The sequence below is a fragment of the Anastrepha ludens genome, chromosome 5 (genome assembly GCF_028408465.1).
Source record: "Anastrepha ludens isolate Willacy chromosome 5, idAnaLude1.1, whole genome shotgun sequence".
Lineage (NCBI taxonomy): Eukaryota > Metazoa > Arthropoda > Insecta > Diptera > Tephritidae > Anastrepha > Anastrepha ludens.
This window is the reverse complement of record NC_071501.1, coordinates 82,389,206-82,409,357: the sequence shown is the minus strand read 5'-3', so window position 1 is coordinate 82,409,357 and position 20,152 is coordinate 82,389,206. Positions and strand designations below refer to the sequence as shown.

The following is a 20,152-nucleotide window of genomic DNA, read 5'->3' as shown; positions in this document are numbered from 1 at the left end:
GTGCTACTGTTGTTGATTGTGTGTCAGTTTGTTTGATTCACGCGTGAGTGCCAAAATGTGTTCTGTCATAAATAGCAAATTGCATGCCGGTCTGTTTGCGAAACCCACAAATTTGTCATTTTCAGACAGTTTATCCTTTCTGTTGATTTGCCTGGCACTTCTACGTAACGAGAGCTGTTGGCAAGTGAGTACTCGTGAGCATTCGCATATTCTACCCTTTGTATGTTATAATATTCTCTCATATGGCATTTTCTCATATATGTATGTATGTGTGTACGTATGAAAATGTATGACTTTGTTCAGTAATATATTCGTAGAAGGCTGTATTAATAAGAACATATCTATGTTTCAAAGTCATTCAGTGATTCTGACAAGTAGATTTTTCAGAAGTTCCAAAATTTGTGAGCTATGCTATAATAAAAAAATTAGAAGAAAATCTTTTGTTCGCAAATGACCAAGAACGTTGTGGTCAAAAACTGTCTGACAAATAATTTAATATTTTTTTTCAAAAACTTTGAAACAATAAACATATTTAAATATGTTTCGTATATATTTTGTCACATCAATATTAAAAAAAAGTATAAAAATGTTAAGGGGGAGCCTGCTTTAGAGGCTTCAAAAAATCGATTTTTTCGTGTATTTTTTTGGTAAGGAAAGAAATATTCGATTGAAACGAAACTTTCAGGTTTTATTGCTACATATTTCAACAGTCTTCTCAAATTTCATCTGGAACCAAAACCCCAAAAAACTGTTTATTTTAGTATAGTATAGCTTCTAGTTAAACCAAGGAAATTAAACAAAAAGTGAGAAATTCAACAATTTTTTGCTAATTAAAAAAAAATCATTTTTTTGGAAAAACAAATTCACTTTTGATTGTTTAAAAAGTGGGTTAGTCAAAACTTTCTTAAGGTTTTTTAGGTTCAACTAGAAAAGAATTTAATTCCGAATAGAATCAATGTTATCTCGTTTTGATAGGAGGTTTAACTTTTTCTCTACTTTTCCCGCCAATTAGGAAAAATCGTAAAAATAATAAACCGAGAAATCGCATTTCGGGCGATCCGGCCGCTCGTAAACCTGCTCGACGCCAGCTCACAATTCCTTCTGTAACTTCGAAAATATTTTGAATTTGATTCTGAAATTTTGAGGACACATTCTTAGATAGTTTGGCAAGACATTTATGCAAAAAAAACAAAACAACGATTTTTTGAAGCCTCTAAAGCAGGGGGGACCCTTAAAGAAGTGTAGAAGAGAAAATATAATATTAATTGGACTAGTTTGAAAAAAAAAAGTCCAAATATTTTTTTTCCAAAATTTAACAAAACAAAAAACAATTTTTTCTTTAACAATTTTTTTTTTTGAAACTTTGAAAAAATATTTAATAATATTTAAAAATATTTTTTATATTGTATTATTTGTCAGAAAAAAATTACCAACATTTTATTCCAAAATTAAATAAAAATATATTATTCTTGAATACATTTTTTCAAAAACTTAAAAAAAAAAGTAGCTTGAAAAACAAATTTCCAAAAATTTTTTTTTCCAATATTTAACAAAACAAAAAAACTTTTTTTCTTTAACAAGTTCGTTTTTGTAACTTTGAAAAAATATTTAATAATAGTTAAAAATATTTTTTATATCATTTGTCAAAAAAAAATTTAAAAAAAAATTACCAAATTTTTTTTCTAAAATTAAATAAAACTATATTTTTTATATATTTTTATTTAAAAAAAAAACTTTTAAACACAAATTTTTTTTTAATTAATTTAAAATATACATTTTGTATATATATTTTACCGTAAAAAATTTTAAAACAAAATTCCGAACATTTTAAATATTTTCATATTCGTTTTTATAATATATATTTATATATTTTGTCATAAAAAAATAAAACAAAAATATTAAAGTGTTGAAAAACAGCAGGAAAGGGAAATATGAATTAATTGGACAATGAACTAAACCGATTTTTAAGAAAAAATTTCCAAATTAAAAAAAAAAAATTGTTTTTCTTTAATAATTTTTTTTTATAAACTTTGGAACAAAAAATTTATTAAAAAATTTTTTATATTGTATTTTGTCATAAAAAATAAAAATCGAAAAAAAAATTGTTTTTTGCGATGGAAGTTAGGGGTGCTCCAAGTCCTTTCTGCAGAAGCTGTGTGAAAGATGAGATCGAATCGTCTCATCACCTTTTCCTCAGCTGCCCTGCTCTCGCCAGGCGAATATTCAGACACAATGGATCTCACTTTTTTCGCTACGCTTGTGGATATTGCGGGTTTACATATCACACATCTGGAGAATTTCATCAGCAACATGCAGCAGTTAACGCAATTTTAATTAGCCACCGTTCGGTGGTTTTCATCCTCCAATCCAAAGCCGCTTCTTCCTATTTCCTCCTGTTCGGTTTGCTTCCCGTTGTTTTTCCGCTGTATGACATCGCAATGAGCGAACTTGATTATTTTTCCAAGTGGGCTCTTGCTTGAGCAACCATTTATTCTATCCTAACCTAAGGTGGAGATCATTGATGCCAAAGAGGTAAATAATTCTTACTTCCAACTTCACAGAAATTGTCCCGTAAAGTGAAAAACGGTGTAATTAAAATTTGGTAAATAGGGTTTGCCAATCGAAGGGTCTAGTTTCAAGGTTGTCAAAATTTTAATATAATTTTTTTAGTACAGCCAAGCTCGAAATGGAAAACCAAATACCAGAATCTATTAATTTTGTTTTTTGTGCAGTTTTAGAAATTATAACCGGAAAGTTTCAAAAGCTTTGTTACACTTTTAGGCTTGAAATTCCTCACGTTTACGTATTGCCTTGAGATAAATTTCAATATAGGTATTTGATATATAAATCTTAATTTTTTTCATTTTTGTCAGCAGAATCATGTGCAGATGTTGCCTAACTTTCTAAGCCACTAACCTAAGGTATGTTTAATACCATTTTAGAAGTATGCTTTCCGGCGCAATATTTTCTCTCCATGGGAAACATAAAAACGCCATAGATTTGCATATAAACAGTTCTCACTTCGTTTGTCTCTCGCAGACTTCGCACTATCCACTACATTTCTGCAACTCCCTCACCCAAAAAACGCTCACTTTCCCCTCGCTCTACTCCGTTATAACGCCTTTGTAATCCTTACAACCGCCAACGTCAGTGTCATGTGAATTATTATCATCATTTGTCTCTGCTGTGACAGAAAGGCGAAATAGCGAAAAAAGATTGCGTATTGCATTGCCCGAGTAGAGTATTGATTTGAATTTTTTCTCTAAATTCCATTTCTCACAATTTTTCACTTCGCCTTCATATGCTTTGTTGCCATTCATTCATTTCAACTACGATTCTTTTGTATTATCCGTAGTCATCCGCCTCTTTCTGCTCTCGAATATGTACGAGTTTTGTGTCTATGTATTTGTTTTGTGATTTAGCGCACAATTTGTCACCTTTAACGTTGATCTGTGCTTTGTGACTAGCGCGTATTTTATGCGTTTACAACTGCAAGAGGAACAACAACCACAACATTGACTAGAGAATAGCAATAATTGTCCATAAATAAAGAACTGCAATTGTGAAATATAAGTTAAAATTTAATGCACAAACATACACACACTTACCTGTTTTTTTTTTTATCCGAAAGGGGAATCTTACATAGATACCGCCCATACAGACGGCATGCACGATTCATACTGATCGCTAAGGGTGCACCTCATTCGGGACCACGCAGCACAGTCAGTATTACTACTAAACTGGACTTGCGAAACAGTACACCTACGTACTAAACCCTAACTCCGACCTCTGTAGCTTTAGTTTGCCCTGCGGTACCGCCGTTTAAGCATTGCATCGCAGGGCCAAGCTAGCCATTATGACTCTTCATATATATTTTTCTCTCCGTCTACCCTTATTACTTCTTTGTCTTCTTTCGTTACTGCGTTCCCATTCCTTTTTCCGCAGTTCCTGTAACGCATTTGCGGACCATTCTCTCATCTTGGCCCACAGCAACTTCGACCGCAGCATGTGATCTACAATGTTGCCCGGGGTTATTTTTTCTTTTATGATTTCTTCAATGTACATTCTTTCAGATGCGTATCTCGGGCAGGAGAAGAAGACATGTTGCACGTTCTCACTACCGTTGCCGCAGAACGAGCAGTCAGCTGCGTCCTCGTAGCCGAGTCTTTGGAGATACTCTCTATAGCATCCATGTCCCGTCAGGAACTGTGTGAGGTAGTAATCTGTGTCACCATGTCCTCTCTCAACCCAAGCCTGTACGCGTCTGATAAGTTTATGCGTCCATCTCCCTTTTGTCGCTAGGTTCCAGCGATTTCGCCACTCAGTTATGCTACCCCGTCTTTCTTCTTTGCGCCCTTCCGCCGTTAATCGCTTGTTTAGGCTTTTGGCTTTGTCGTACACTCTACCCAGTTCAGAGGCCATTATATCTGGTGGCATGATACCCTGCTTCAAACGACACTATCCTGAAAGCACAGGCAACTCTAAGGGAAATAAGTCTAAAAACTATTTCCGCCTTCTTCGCGTATGTTTTCTGTATCAGGGCTTTACCCCATATGGGTGCTGCATACATGCGTATAGACTGGGTAACTTTAGCCAGGAGCGCTCTTCTACTCTGAGTAGGACCACCGATGTTGGCCATGATTCTTGACAGTGCCGCCGTCACCATGGCTGCCTTTCCGCATGCTTTTTTAATGTGCTCCCTGTAGCTTAGTCGAGCATCGATCATTACACCCAAATATCGTAGTGCCGCCTGTGTTGTGACGTTAAACCCATCAATGATTAGTGTGGTCGTTTCTAACTTTTTTCTACTCGTAATGAGAACTGCTTCTGTTTTTTGCCCGGCTAGCTGGAGTTCAACCGCCGTTAGCCTTTGTTTGACCTTTGTTGTTGCCTCGCTGCGGATACTCTGAATCAGAGGGATTGTTTTGGCGACTATGGTCAACGCAATGTCGTCTGTGTATCCTATTATTTGTACTTCCCTCGGCATTGGGAGTTGCAGTACCCCATCATAAAATACATTCCATAGCATCGGGCCCAGTACAGAACCCTGCGGTACTCCGCCCGTCACTGCATATCTCTTAGGACCTTCATCTGTATTGTACAGAAGTACTCTTTCCGACAGATAACTGTTTATAACCCGTACTAAGTATGCTGGCGTGTTTTTCTCTTCAAGAGCCTTTATAATACGGGGCCAGTATGCCGAGTTGAAGGCGTTCTTGACATCCAGAGTGACAACTGCCCACACTTACCTGTGAAGAATTTAGTGCAAACATTTTTCAGTAATGCAGCAAAAGTTAATTGTTAACTTGGTTCGCTTTAAATGCTTGGCAATTAAACTTGAAAAGGAGCTAAGTTAGTGGAAGTTAATGTGTGGCTGACTTGTGGCTGAGCTGCTGTCCGCTTCATTGCCAACTGCCGCTTGGCTGCTGTCCTAATAGACAGCTATGAAGACGTCTATAATTTGTGCAACGATAGTCAGCTGGACAGGAACTGCAAGCAGCCATGAGTTTGCAACTGGCAAATGGCAGTGGGTAGCGTGAGAATGGAAAATGGTAGCTGTCAGCTTCTGAAATGTTGACGTATTTTTCCTTTTTTTTTTTTGTTGTGATTTGGTCATACACAAAAAAAAAAGTTTCAGACATAAAGTAGAAGTATATAAATGGATGTGTATGTGTGTGTGTGTGTGTTTGCAAGCGAAGGAAAGACATTTTGAGAAATTGGATTTCTGATAATAAGCAGTTTAAAACAGAATAAAATCTGAAAGTGATATTTAAGGAAGTTACTGGCTTTTGGCAAAGAAACTCTAGTTTGTGCAGAATCGAGTGCGGGAGCGGTTTTTTTTAATTTTTCAACGATTCTTATTCATGTTGTATCTATAATACCATACATAATAAATCCAATTTTGCTATATGGAGTCATTGCAATCAGTGGAACGCTTCGAACTACTCCTACCCTAACGCTTAATATCACGTTAAATGTGGTAACTTTAAGCATCGTGACCAAAACTGCCACTGCATGTACCCCAATCATCGTAAGAGGTTCGGGCTTCAGGCTCAACCTCACCTGCGGTCACTCAAGTATCCTTTGAAACTTTAGATTCATCCCTCTGACAACTTATACAGTGTGTACCCTCGCTTAGTCCAAGTGGAACTTGATCCACCCATATTCTAGCAAAGGAGAAATGCACTTGGTGCAACAATTGGGGAAAGGGTTTGGTGAACCTGTTCACGGATGGCTTGAAGTTGGACGGAAGGGTTCGAGGAGGAGTATTCTGCAAAGAGCTCCATACCAGACTCAAATTCAGGTTATCAGATCTCTGCAGTGTGTTCCAAGCAGAGAACAGCCGCAATCAAAGAAGCAGCTGATTGGCTACTTGCGTAATAATTGTTATGAAGGTAAATATTTACACCGATAGCCAAGCGGCAGTTAGGGCTCTGAGCTTAATTGGGGTGCATTTAAAACTGGTCAGGGAATGCCTGGTTTCACTTTCGATTGCATCCGAATTCTTTGACACAAGGCTAATCTGGATAACTGGTAATAGTGATATTGCGCGAAACTGCGAAGCGGACGAGCTGGCCACTCAAGGGACCTGTGAGGTAGTCTCTCCACGAAAAAAAGGATCAGGATCGCCTTGACAACCTGTGATCTAGTCCGGGAACAATGGGCTTCACGTTAACTCAGCGAGCGCTGGGCAAGTACACAAACTTTTAAGTTCGCGAAATCCTTCTGGACACGTGTGGATCGAAAGCGTTCAATGGATATTCTGAGGATGACAAAATCTCAGCTCTCAGTAAATTTCGTGGACGTTCGCACAAGGCACTATTCGCGAGGTATACATGCCGTGAGACTCGACATAACTTCGAGCCCTCTTTTGCGTCGTCAGCTATATGGAAGATTTGGTGGAATCGTCTCAGCAACTTCTCCTTAGCTGCCCTGCTCTCGCAGGACTAAGATTTAATCATCTTGGCTCTCACTACTTCCCTATGCCTGATTATACAGCAGGCCTTGATATCAAAAATCTGATGAACTTCATCACAAATACTCAACCATCTCCTCCCCCACCACAATGAAAATTCTAAACTTTGTACGAAATTCTGGTAAACTTTAACAAATTTTCATTAAAATATCCAACTTTTTTAACAGAATTTTTAGAAAGAATTTAAACAGATTTTTTTTTTTTTTTTGGGTACACAGTTCTTCAGTCCATTATATGTAAATAAAGTGAAGAGTTGCAGCGCCTCATAAATCGCGTTCATTTTAAATAATTTTTTTTATTGATGGTATTCTGCATTTTCTTACATTCACCCTACGCCAGAAAAGCAGCATTGAGCTAGGCAAGAAATTGGGCTTACATAGGTCAGAGAAAGCCAAGTATGATTTGAGTTTATATTTTTTTATGGGAGTGAGTAGTTTTTCTCAGAAACAAAAATTGCTTAGCTCCGGTTATGTTAGGCATAATGAGTAACACTTGGTGGAAAAAGGAATGGGTACGATTTATATATATATAATTTCCTTTAACTCGGTTAGAGCATAGGGCCAGTCTAATGTTAGTAACAAGTTTATTTCGAAGAATTGGGCGTTGGCTCAGGTTTTCTAGCCCAATGTGAAGGATGCTACCTCTGATGACATATAGCAACTGCTTGGCCTATGGGCGTACCATTGATGCACGTTTGTATAGGATGCCGATTGATACAAGACTCATGCTCGCTTTAGCTCCACTAGCTTGTGGACAGGGGTTACATATTGAGTTATGTCGTTTGGTCTTAGCTTCGGTGCTCACCTTCGACCGTACTAACTTGGGTAGCATCAGTCTCGAGATCATTGCGCTTACTGAGCCTCGTTAACACAACAAGTCGACAACACTCGACGAAGTGACATTACTCAATAAATAATTGGAAAATGGGCTGGAAAATATTGAACTGTGTTTTTTCTAACAATTCTGAAAAAAAAAACCGGAATGGTCTATCCTTATTCACGCTAAAAAATGATGATAACTTGAGTCTAATTAAAAAGTAAAAATTTACTCCTAATACCTTCTGCCTCAATTCAAAACACATCCTGTGAATTGCAGAAATATTTTGTCGTTTCTATTGCTAAATTGAAAAAAAAAAATTTAATATATTATTTTCAAATATTTAAAGAATTTAATTTCAAAATTATTATTCGAGTACTAGCTTGCATGCTACACCTACACCTTTATTCTGAAGCTGCGCTCATTGCCAGCCGAACACCGAGAACTTTGTTAATTAAAAAGTAATTAAAATGCGTTGGTTAGACAAACCCAAGTCATATAGAGCTGGCGAAGAATAGCCAATTGAAGTTTAGTGCCAACAACAAAACAACTGACATGGAAGAAGGCACACCAACAACAACCACAAGGACCATACAACTGCGGTATAACGCAGCCGAACAATGGGCAACAAGCAAAGGGACAACAACTGAAGGCAAATGAAACCAATTGTAGTCATTTGTGTTAATTGCGGCTGCCGTAGGAGCATAAACAACAGGATAGTACGTGGTGCACGGGAATAAATGTATCAAAGAAAGGATGAATGCAGGACTCGGTAAAGGGATATGAATAGAAAAATGTGAGAGCACATAAGAGCTTATTTCAATGTATGGCATACAAATGAATGCGGAAGGGCGAAAAAATAAAACAAAACAAAAAAAACCCACATTGCAGGATGTTGAAATTCAGCAGGAAGGGGAAAAAGAAGTAAATTTAAAATCAGGGTAGAGCTCGTAGGCGTACGGTGCGACGAAGCTTGCGACGAAAATTCAAGCAGCGATATAATTGAGGAGGGGATAACTATGTTGTTAGCCTCGTTGAATGGCTCAAAGAAACCCATAAAAATTATGGCGAAAATGGTGCGGACGGAAGTCGACACGAATTGTACAACGAATGAAAATAGGGAGCGAAGACTTGAAAAACAGCTAATGAATACACACTCATACCAACAAAAGTCGGCAGGAAGCTTTGCAACGCGCATAGCCCCACACACACACACACGCATAGAAAAGCGCTTGCCTTGCTTATGCCGGGCAAACACACACAATAAAGCACCGGGATTGCTACAATGGACATAACTGGCAACAAATTTACTAAAACCAACAACAACAGGCAGTGATAGAACTGCAGGGGCGGCAACAGCGGCCGCCACAACAGCCATAAACAATGGCCAAATGTCGTTGGCACACCTTGACTGTCGGTTTTTTTTACTTAATTTTTTTTTGTGAAATTTGTTTGCTGCCATTGTTTCCCCTTCTCGTACATTTTTAACTGTTGATCCTATTTGCGTGCACGTTTTAGTTTGCCAAGTCCTGCAGGATGAAGTGGGAAAAGATAAAACAAAGAACAAAAAGAAAAAAAGGCATATCGCTCAACACAAAAGCCAAGCCAAGCGGCAGTTTATAATGCAAAATATCTGCACAGCTACGTCAGGGCGTACGCCAACACTTGAAAAAGAAGCACAAAAGTTGTGCAAAATAGATGGGGAACTAACAGGAAGAAGAAGAAGAGTGCTGCTGATAAGCCGGAAGGAAATTTCGCTGCGCAATTGTGCGCGCCCAGCGAACTCGCACACCGACAAAGGCAAGAGCGGATGCCGCATGCAAACACAACCTAGAGGTTCTAGATTTGAAACAATCACATTAAGACATGCCGAAGAGCAGATAATGTGCACATATAGCAAAAACAAAGCGTGTATTTTGTAGAAATGTAGAAAAATAAAAAATAAAAAATAAAAAAATAGAAAATAAATGCAAAAGTAAAAGTAAAAGTAAAATAGTGAGAAATTTAGAAATTCTGCTGGCGCTGTCCGCATTGTGACAGGTTATCGTTATCTTGACTGGCAAGCGACTTCTGTTCATGCCACAAAGATGAACACAAATACAAGCACGCCACTGCTGGTTGCTGTATTTCCACTCATAAATAGACAAATATTGTGCGTGGAATATTTTCTAGTCTCGTATACTTATAAATATTTGAACAGACCACTTTTTGTTAGTGTACGTCTATGTATATTTAATTCCTAAGTATTTGTATAGCGTTATCTGTATATACATACACACATACATACATATGATAATAATTTTTGCTTGCTATACAATATTAATAACAAATTTATCTTCTTCTTCTTCTTTCTCTCCTCACACCCACACACACACAAACAGGCGACTCAATTATTCTAAATTGTCAAGCCGATGGCACACCAACACCAGAAATCTTATGGTACAAAGATGCTAATCCCGTTGATCCCTCGCCTACTGTTGGCATCTTTAACGATGGCACCGAGTTACGGATCTCCACCATCCGACACGAGGACATCGGAGAGTACACTTGCATTGCACGCAATGGTGAGGGACAAGTCTCCCATACGGCCCGTGTTATAATAGCGGGCGGCGCTGTAATCATGGTAAAACATAAATTATTTTCGAACCACCAAACCCCCCTCAGTAATAGCAAGTCCTCTACAAGCAATAATTCAATGCCACTTTGGATTGCAAATGTTAAATGTAGAAAAATCAAAATATCAAAATTAATGGAATTTACTTGATTTGGTGATGAAAAATTTGCGGTAAATTATGAAATAACAGTTGTAACTGTACGAGACGCGGCCAGTTGATTGACAGCTTTACCAAGAGTGATTAGTAATAGAGAATTTGTTTTTTTTTTTAACTAAATATTTGAGAGAGTGAAATAAATGAAATTTAAGGAAGCATATAAAATACAAATTCAGGTGTATACCTATGAAACCGGAATTTTTCAAAAAACTCAACAGAAGTCCCCCAATGATTAAGAGAATGGAGTAAATTCAAGTAAAAACGAAACCTGGGCAAATACCTTCTACTCAAATATGAACGAGACGCTATCAATAAAATGGTCCGCGGATGACATATGGCCAAAATAAATTTTTTATTTTTTGGTAGGACTGTTATAAGCTTACATGGCAAATTTCAGCGTGATGTGTCGCATAGTTTGTTTTCTGTGCTACTGTAAACAAGTCAAGCTCGAGTGTGTTCTTCGAATTCTCTTTTATGACTTCAATTGTCTCAAAATGTTTTCCACGGAGCGGCAACTTGAGCTTGGGAAACAGGAAAAAGTCACATGGAGCCATATCAGGCGAATACGGTGCTTGCGAAACGATATTAACATTATTTTTGTTCAAATAATCGCGAACAAGACGTGATGTGTGAGCTGGTGCATTATCGTGATGCAAGAACCATGACTTGTTGTCCCACAATTCCTTCCTTTTAAGACGAATGTTCTCGCGCAAACGCTTTAAAACGTCTAAATAATATTCAGCGTTAACCGATTTTGCGATTTGTGCGATTTTCAAGCACAATTTCCTTTACTTTTCCGATGTTTTCGTCGTTTAGTGATGTTGCTGGACGACGTTCATGAGGCAAGTTTTCAACCGTTGTACGGCCCTCTTTGAATGATTTGTACCACTGGAAAACACGTGCACGCCATAGAGCAGGGTCCCCATAGGTTGTCTGCAACATTTTTAAGGCGTCTGAAGCCGAAATTTTTTTGGAATAACAAAATTTCAAACAAATTCTTTGAATTTCCATCGTTAAATTCGAAGAACACACTCGAGCTTGACTTGTTTACAGTAGCACAGAAAACAAACTATGTGACATATCACGCTGAAATTTGCCAGGTGAGCTTATAACAGTCCTACCAAAAAATAAAAAATGTATTTTTGTCATATGTCATCCGCGGACCGTTTTATTGATACCGTCTCGTTCATATTTGAGTAGAAGGTAAAATATAAATTCTAAGTGAATACCTATGAAACCGGAATTGTGAAAAACTCCACAAATGCCCACCAATGATGAATAAGCCCGCGTTAATCGGGATTACCGGCGCAGTTACAATAATTCTGATCAAAATTGTAGTGTGACAGATGGTTGCTACGCAGATTAGTAGATTAGTGAATAACTGATTTACTTATTTGATAGTTTTGTCAGCAATAGAAAGCATCAAATTTGCCATTAGCTGCCCTGATACTAAGATTAAAAAAAAAATCACCATTTTTTCAGAAAAAAAAAATCTTAAGTGATAATTTCTCAAACTGCTACGAAATATCAAAACAATTAATGTCATTTCGAACGTGTGAGTGCAAGCTAGCATTGCATCCAATCTTTCTTGTACTTCTTTTTAAAAGTGTACTTGTATTTCTTTCAAAACAGATATTAACTGTAATTTTTCGGCAATGTTGTCATAGAAAATTCTCCTAATCCGCTTAAATTATGATAATTAATTTTAGTTATGAAAATGCATCAGTTGCATTTAATTCCTAGGATAATTCCAAATTAAGTCGGCTCCGATCTAAGACAGATAAAATACAATACAAATTCCAGGTGTATGCCAATGAAACCGGAATTTTTCAAAAGCCCACCAATGGTTAAAATAATGATATAAATTCAATTAAAACAAACCTAGGTAGGCTGCAATACAAATATATACCTATGAAACCGGAATTTTCAAAACCTCAACATACACACGCTTAGTATTTTTAAAATGGCATATCAGAAAGCTTTCTATTAAATTATAGGCCTTTGCGGCACATTTTGGCAAAACTCGCGCAATTTGAGATTCCCATGCAAACAAACTTTTCATACTTTGAGTCGAACATTCATCGAACAATTTTGGGAACAACATGGGAGGATTTAGAATAACATCATTAAAAAACGCTTTTTTTTTTTGGTTAAGCTCACTTGTGTAAGGGTTTAACGTAGAAAATACATTTTCTTGGATTTTGTGTTATGGTTCAAAAACCAGAAACAAAGAAACAAAGACAAATTGAAATAGATTTTGGGAAATTCGTGATTTTTAGCTTAAATACTCATCTTCAGAAATTCAATATTATGCTGCTATTGGAGCTAGACACTTTTTTGTGCCATTTTGAAGAGAAAAAAAATGTAACTCAAGAAAAGAAGGGAAATTTTTCCTAAGGTATCAAAAAATTGTCGTTGTTGTAGACAAAAGTAATGTTTCAGTTATTAACAATTGTCTAAAAGTCATCGTCACAATTGTCATCATAGACAGGTTTTAGTAGTATAACCAGCATATTCCTCATCAGAGATCGTAAAAAAAGTCAGCCAAATCAGAAATGTGCCTACCAGAAAGCTGCTTGGTTCAGAAGTGAATGTCGTTCTTTCTTAAGACCTATCGATTAAGCGAAGTGATAAACAATTGGAACTCACCAGACTAAATTCCTTTGAAACTAATTCATTACCACTCATTTGCCTTTGTACAAGTAAGATATCCTTTCCATAACTTTTCGACAATGTAAAAACATAGCCGCCGATCGCACTTTAAGCAATCTCTGACATATTCAATAAGAAGATGATATTTAATATAGGCTGGCGCGTATTTACTTCCTTGAAAATTGCTTAAACCAAGCCTCTACACCAATATATGTGGTGCACATCTATCGGGTGTTTTTGTAGAAGCTTGATAACTTAAAATGATAACACAAAACAAAAAAACAGTTGAAGAATTCTTTTCATGGAATCGTTTCTTGAATCTGATATCCGGCAAATGGTCGTGCGGCTACGAGTTACATGGTCTATTTGATCAGCTTAATTTTTTATGACTTTTTCAAATAAATCTGAATAATAAATCTAAATACGACTATTCCGCAAAAATGTGATGCAAACGATTGTCATTTGGCTTCAATTCTTGCACGCGCTCTATTTTAGAGGCACGTAAACTAAGTAAAAATTTCCGCGCAATCGATTTCCGATTTCGATGTAACTCAAATATGTTGCTCCCTGGTCAAAATAATGAGACACATATTTTTTTATTCGCCCGAAAAAAATTTTTTTCAAGAGTTATCGGCAATTTTGTTTTTCGGCTCAAACTCGATTTTTTTTAATTATATAAGAAAAAACATTTTTTAAATGCCCATAACTTAGTCAAAAATGAACCGATTTTAATGATTCTGGGTGCAAAATTATCGTCATTACTTACACGAATGATTCATGTAGAAACAATTGCAAAAAAGTAATATAGTTGAAAATTTTTTATTTAGCAAAAAAGAAAAAAAATTGAAATTTTTTCGAAATACAATATTTCAAAAAATGTATTTTTGTTTTTTTTATAACTTTTTCCAAATCAAGAGGACACCTCAAACATCAATTGAGGTGAATGTCCAGTAGCTAAAATGAGTTGTTTTTGAGTAATGAATTTTTGAGTAAAAAACCTGTTTTGCACTTTTTGTTTTTTGCTAAATAAAAAATTTTCAACAACGTTTTTGCAATTGTTTCTACATGAATCATTCGTGTAAGTAATGACGATAACTTTGCACCCAGAATCATTAAAATGGTTCATTTTTGACTAAAAAAAAATGTTTCTTATATAATTAAAAAAAATCGATTTTGATCCGAAAAACAAAATTGCCGATAACTCTTGAAAAAAATTGTTTTCGGGCTAACAAAAAAATACGTGTCTCATTATTTTGTCCAGAGAGTAGCATATTTGAGTTACATCGAAATCGAAGAACATGACCCGAATAGCCCGGTTGAATTGAAATGGAAAGCATCATATATATATATATATATTTTTTTTTTTTCAAATCAAATTTCCACAATTGGGAAGCTTTGTTCTGGATAGCATTGTTCTGGATAGCTTGTTCTTAAACGATTACATGATGACTTGTCAAATCTCACTGAACAGAAATGTCAACACAGTTTCCCATTCCCTGAGGTATCACAAGGGGAATCCTGGCCTAGGTGCGTCGAAGGACAGCCACTTCACCCAACCTATCCTTCCCATTCTCAACTGTCGCACCATAGCTATCGATGTCGAAAGTTCTCGGACAGCTAAAAAAAAATCACTCTATACATTTTGTCCTACAGCAACCATAATTTTGTGTTAAGTTTATTATGAGAAGATTTTCGACACAAATTTCAGCCGGCGGTTAGCCCATTGCCTGTTGAGGGGCGGCCGTGAAAAACACTTTTTTTTTCGAGACTTAGACATTGGGAATAGAATATGGGTTGCAGCGTCGTTATATCACACCAAAATAAATGCAAGAGGTCTGCCAATTTATTGCCTGTATTTTTCTGTAAATAAGAAGTAACCCATGTAATGACTCATGCCATTTATACTAGTATCTAACTGCTACAAATGAGAATTTGAATCATCGTCATCATTCACAGCAATACAACGCGGGGTGCGTCAAAGCTTCCTTCAGTGTTCTATCGCTGCCCTTCCCAAAGTGTTCTATCGCTTGTTTTTCCTTCGTAGTTGCGAATTCCCACTGCTGTGAGATCGCTTCCTACTGCGTCTATCCATCGGTTTCTCGGTCTTCCCTTCGCCTTCGCACCAATTATCTATCCAGTCATGACTTTCCTTACAGCGCATTCCGCAGGCATACGGGCACGTGACCTAGCCAGCGCATACGCGGCGCCTTTACAAAACGCACAGCTGTCTCGTCTTGGATAAGTTCGTTCTATTCCGCCTGTACCAATTGTACCTAATTCTGTAGCTGCCATCTTCATTTTTAATGGGTCCGAACACTTTCCTTAAAATTTTCCTTTCGAAGTTAGCAATAAGCGCACTGTCATTAATTTTCATAGTCCACACCTCGCAGCCAAATTGGTCGTATAAGAGTTGTATACCTACATGGTCAGCGTCGTAGATCTAGATAAAAGACGAGACATGAACAAACTAAGGTGTGAATAGTACGCTCTATTAGCGGCGTTGACGCGATCTTTGATTGCGGGTGTTGAGTTACCGCTACAAGTGAACATAACACCTAGATATTTAAATTGTTGTACCGCTTCAAAAGTATATGCACCTACATGAAGATTCTGTGCATTTGTGTGCCGTCTTGATTTCAGCATGTATTTCGTTTTACACTCGTTAACGAAGATACCAATATCGTTGGCAATTTTGTCAATTTTTAAAAAGGTTTCATTTAAGTCGTTCTTGTTCCTCGAAAGAATGGCGATATCGTCTGCATAGGCACATAACTGCGTTGTTTTAATTACAATAGTAATGTACCACCTTAGTTGACTTCTTTTATAACAAAATGCAGCATCTAATTGAATATGGCAGAGGATAGAGCATCCATCACCTAGTTTGACACCAGATTCAATTGCGAATTACTCTGTGAGCTTCCCTTGGATGCTTACTTATGCTTTTGTATCCGTGAGCATAACGATGATAAGCCTTGTAAGTTTTGCTGGAATTCCTAGGCTAAGCGTAACGATGATTAGCCTTATAAGTTTTGCTGGAATTCCTAGGCTAAGCAGTACGTAAAAAATTGTATCTCTCCTGACGCTATCAAACGCTTGTTTGAAATCTATAAAAAGGCAGTGAATATCCTTTTGCATATTCGTGGTATTTTTCAAAGATTTGACTGAGGACAAAGCACTGGTCGATTGTGGATTTTCCCTTGCGGAATCCACATTGATAGTCTTCAATAATGGTCTCTGCGTATTCATTGATACGATGATAGAGGACATAAGTAAAAATCTTATAAGCAGAGTTAAGCAGTGAAATACCACGAGCCATACGTTATCTTATCTTGATTTTGATTAAATAGTGATCAGAATCACAGCAAGCTCCGCGCAGAGATGAGAATTTGAATATTCGTGGTAAAGCTTCCTTACGGAAACTCAATGATTATTGAATATAGATGTGGTACTTAAGAAGTAGATTATTAATAAGTAAACTATCAAAATGTCTATCGTTAAAATTTCGAATCAATTCTTACGCGAATACATTCCTCAGTAGACTTAAAGAGCATATCTACTGAAAAAATGAATTTTATATTAGTTGCCTGCATTAGAGCGCAAATACTGAATAATCTTAGCTGAGAAAATTATGCTTATATTTGAGAGCGTATAAAATCTTTAAGACTTAGGTAGACATACTCTCTCTATTCCAAAATAACCGAAAAGAGTTTATGGCGCCATCTTTCGGAAAATCTGTGGGTTCATTATTTCGTCTATATTTTTTATCGCACAAATTGAATTTCAGTTGTAAAAATGCCAAAATGCTATGAAATCACCATAGCTAGCTAAAAACTAAGAAAAAAATAAGCAAATTTAAATGGAATGAGAAATTTATGTATTTTGTAGCTAACTTACTTACCAGTGTTTTTTTTTAATTTAATACCAGTTACCCAAAAATGCACTTGGAAAGCTGTCAAGCAACTGTTTAGATTGCTATTAAACTAATCGAATTGGTAATGCCAAAAATATGCAATTTCTTTGTGAATTATTTGAGTGCCAATAGAGTTCCATATCCATTTGTTTAAGTGTTGTCGCCCCCTATTCATAAACAAACAGAAAGAATTACATAACAAATTTGTAAAATTTAAAATTATTATACTTAATTAAAATTTCACGTACATTACCTATACCATTTACATGCATACGTACATTAATATTATTTAACTATTAAAATGCTTTCAATCTACTTAAAAAATACATCTAAGAAAAATTTCCATGCATAATCTCGAAAATTGGAAATGAATATTTCCGAGTATTTCCATTCATTTTCTTATTGTGAATTAAATATTTTATGGAATTTCGTAACTCTCTTTTTGTAGTAAAGTCTGTATTGGTGAAAAATTGTTGAATACATTTACTGCAAGTCTAACTGATACAGAGAGCAAGACCGTTAGGCGCGGCGCAAATTCACACCTACTGGCAAAAAAAGTTTGTACCCCGAAGAAATTCTTATAAAATATACCCTATGATCAGAAAGTACCGGGAATGTTTAATTTAAACGAACCTCGCACGTAGGAGCCAGTCCATATTTTTTTTTTATTTTTCTTATGTTGGTAGGACGGTAAGACATACATACATCTGTCACCTTTTAGCGCCATCGAATCATTAATGCCTGCCTGGCCGGCCGGAAAGTGAAAAATTTCAATTATCAATTCAATTCAATTTTTTCGTACTTTTTTTATTTTTAGATTTTTTTAAATAAAATTTATTTTTATTTTTATTTTTTTTTTGCAATTGATAATAGTTAGATAAGTGGAAAGTTCGTCAAAAACAAAAAGAATACAATTTTCAATTGAATTAAATTGTTTGGAATTTTTTTTTTCAATTTTTTGCAATTTCTCAATTAAAATTTTTTTTTATTCTTTTTATTTATATTTTTTTCAATTGATAGTAGTTAGAGAAGAAAAAATTCCTCAAAAAAAAAATCAATTTTGAATTCTATATTATTAAATTTGCTTGCAACTTTTTTTTTTTAATTTTGTTTTCAATTGTAAATTTTTTTAATTTTCAAATTAAAACGTTTTTTCTTTTTTATTCTTATTCTTTTTTATTAAAATTTTTTTAAATTGATGGTAGTTAGATAAGTGGAACTTTACTCAAATTAGACTTGTTTTAATTTTAATTGCACCGGCATACAAAAACAAAAAAATTGTCTGTACACCGGGTGCCACCTATCTATAAGCATGTTTTTCAACCCGCTAAATACGAATTTTAAATCAGTTTGGGCCGTCCAGCCTTCCATTTCGAGTTAACGTGAAGCTGTAAACTTCCATGCGATCAAACGAAATGAGCAGGGCATGTCGAAAAAATGCGACTAAATGTCGACTATTTAAGCACCTGAAGAGCGCTTGAAATTCAAATATTTTCAAATATGTACAGGCAATCGGCATATACTTGCCAATGCACGAGTACATAGCGACGCTTCGATCGATTTGCGATTTGAACGGAGGTGGTATGTCGTACGAGTGCGTATGATGGCGGAGCGCAAGCGCAAAATATTGCACTGATTTTTTACTGGTTGGCTGTACGTACGAGTATATGAATAAAGATCGATAACTTGATGGTATACCTATAGGGAACTTAAATAGATGAATGAGCATAGACTTAGCTATTAATAACAAAAATAAGAAAAAAATGAGAATAAGGATTTACAAAATGTAGAAAAAAGGTTTACCAAAAATTTTCGGACAAAAAAATTTTCTTTTATTCTTCGATTTTTATTCACAAAAAATAAATATTTTTTATCAATAAAAACCATTTTCATTATTTTTTCTTTTGAAAAAAAAAATATTACAATAAAAAGGTTTGTTTTTTTAGAAAAAAATATCTGTAAATTAAAAAGAAATATTTTTTATTAAAACAAACAACAACAAAACACATATGTATGTTAAAAAAATATGTTTTTCATCAAAATATATGTAGCTAAAAAAGCATTTATTGATAAAAATAATTTTTTGAAAAAATATATGTAAACAAAAAGAAATATTTTTAATCCAAAAACGACAAAAAATTAAAAATACATATATGTGTATTGAAACAAAAATTGTTCATCAATACCAATATCAATATCAAAACCAAATATATTATATTATAAATTATATAAAGGGTGATTTTTTAAGAGCTATAGGAAAGTTTTTCAAAAAAAAAACAAATTTACAATTCAAAAAAATACATGACATTTTTTATTTAAATCGATAGTACAGTCTATATATTGTAATTTAATGTTTGAAGATTATTTCATACAAATGTTGACCGCGACTGCGCTCTAAATAGTCCATCCGCTTAGTTCAATTTTGGCATGCTCTTTCCAATGTTTCGGCCGGTATCTCACATATAAATGCTTTAATGTTGTCTTCCATTGCGTTAATTGAAGCAGGCTTGTCTGAATAGGCACCAGCTTTAACATAGACCCACAAACAATTATCTAAAGGCGTGATATCGCACGATCTGGGTGGCCAATTGACAGGCACCGAACGTCAAAAATGTTCACCGAACTCGCCTCTCGACAAGTCCATTGTTACGCGTGCTGTGTGGCATGTGTCAAGTCAAGCTCTTGCATTTTGGGCAAAAACAGTCGGATATCATTTCACGGTAGCGCTCACCATTCACAGTTATGTTACGATTTGCCGCATTTTTAAAGAAGTACGCTCCAACGATACCTTCAGCCCATAAACCGCACCTAAATGTAACCTTTTCTGAATACATTGGTAGCTCTTGCAATTCTTCTGGCTGATCTTCACTCCAAAATCGACAATTCTGCTTATTTACGTATCCATTGATCCAAAAATGAGCTTCGTCGCTGAACACAATTTTTCGACTTTAAATTTTCTTAACAGAACACGAATTTTTATAATAAAATTCAATGATTTGCAAGCGTTGTTCGTTTGTACGACGATTC

The 20,152-nt window shown here is 35.6% G+C and overlaps 1 protein-coding gene across 3 annotated transcripts in view; it reads left to right on the top strand.

Moving 5' to 3' along the window:
- The window catches only part of LOC128863498 (protein turtle), a 234,167-nt gene that overhangs the window by 84,168 nt on the left and 129,847 nt on the right, over nucleotides 1-20,152 (top strand). For all 3 annotated transcript variants that reach the window (XM_054102694.1, XM_054102692.1, XM_054102695.1), the window contains exon 4: nucleotides 10,174-10,415. In XM_054102694.1, coding sequence (XP_053958669.1) covers nucleotides 10,174-10,415 — 242 coding nt within the window. The remainder of the gene's footprint in view (nucleotides 1-10,173; nucleotides 10,416-20,152) is intronic.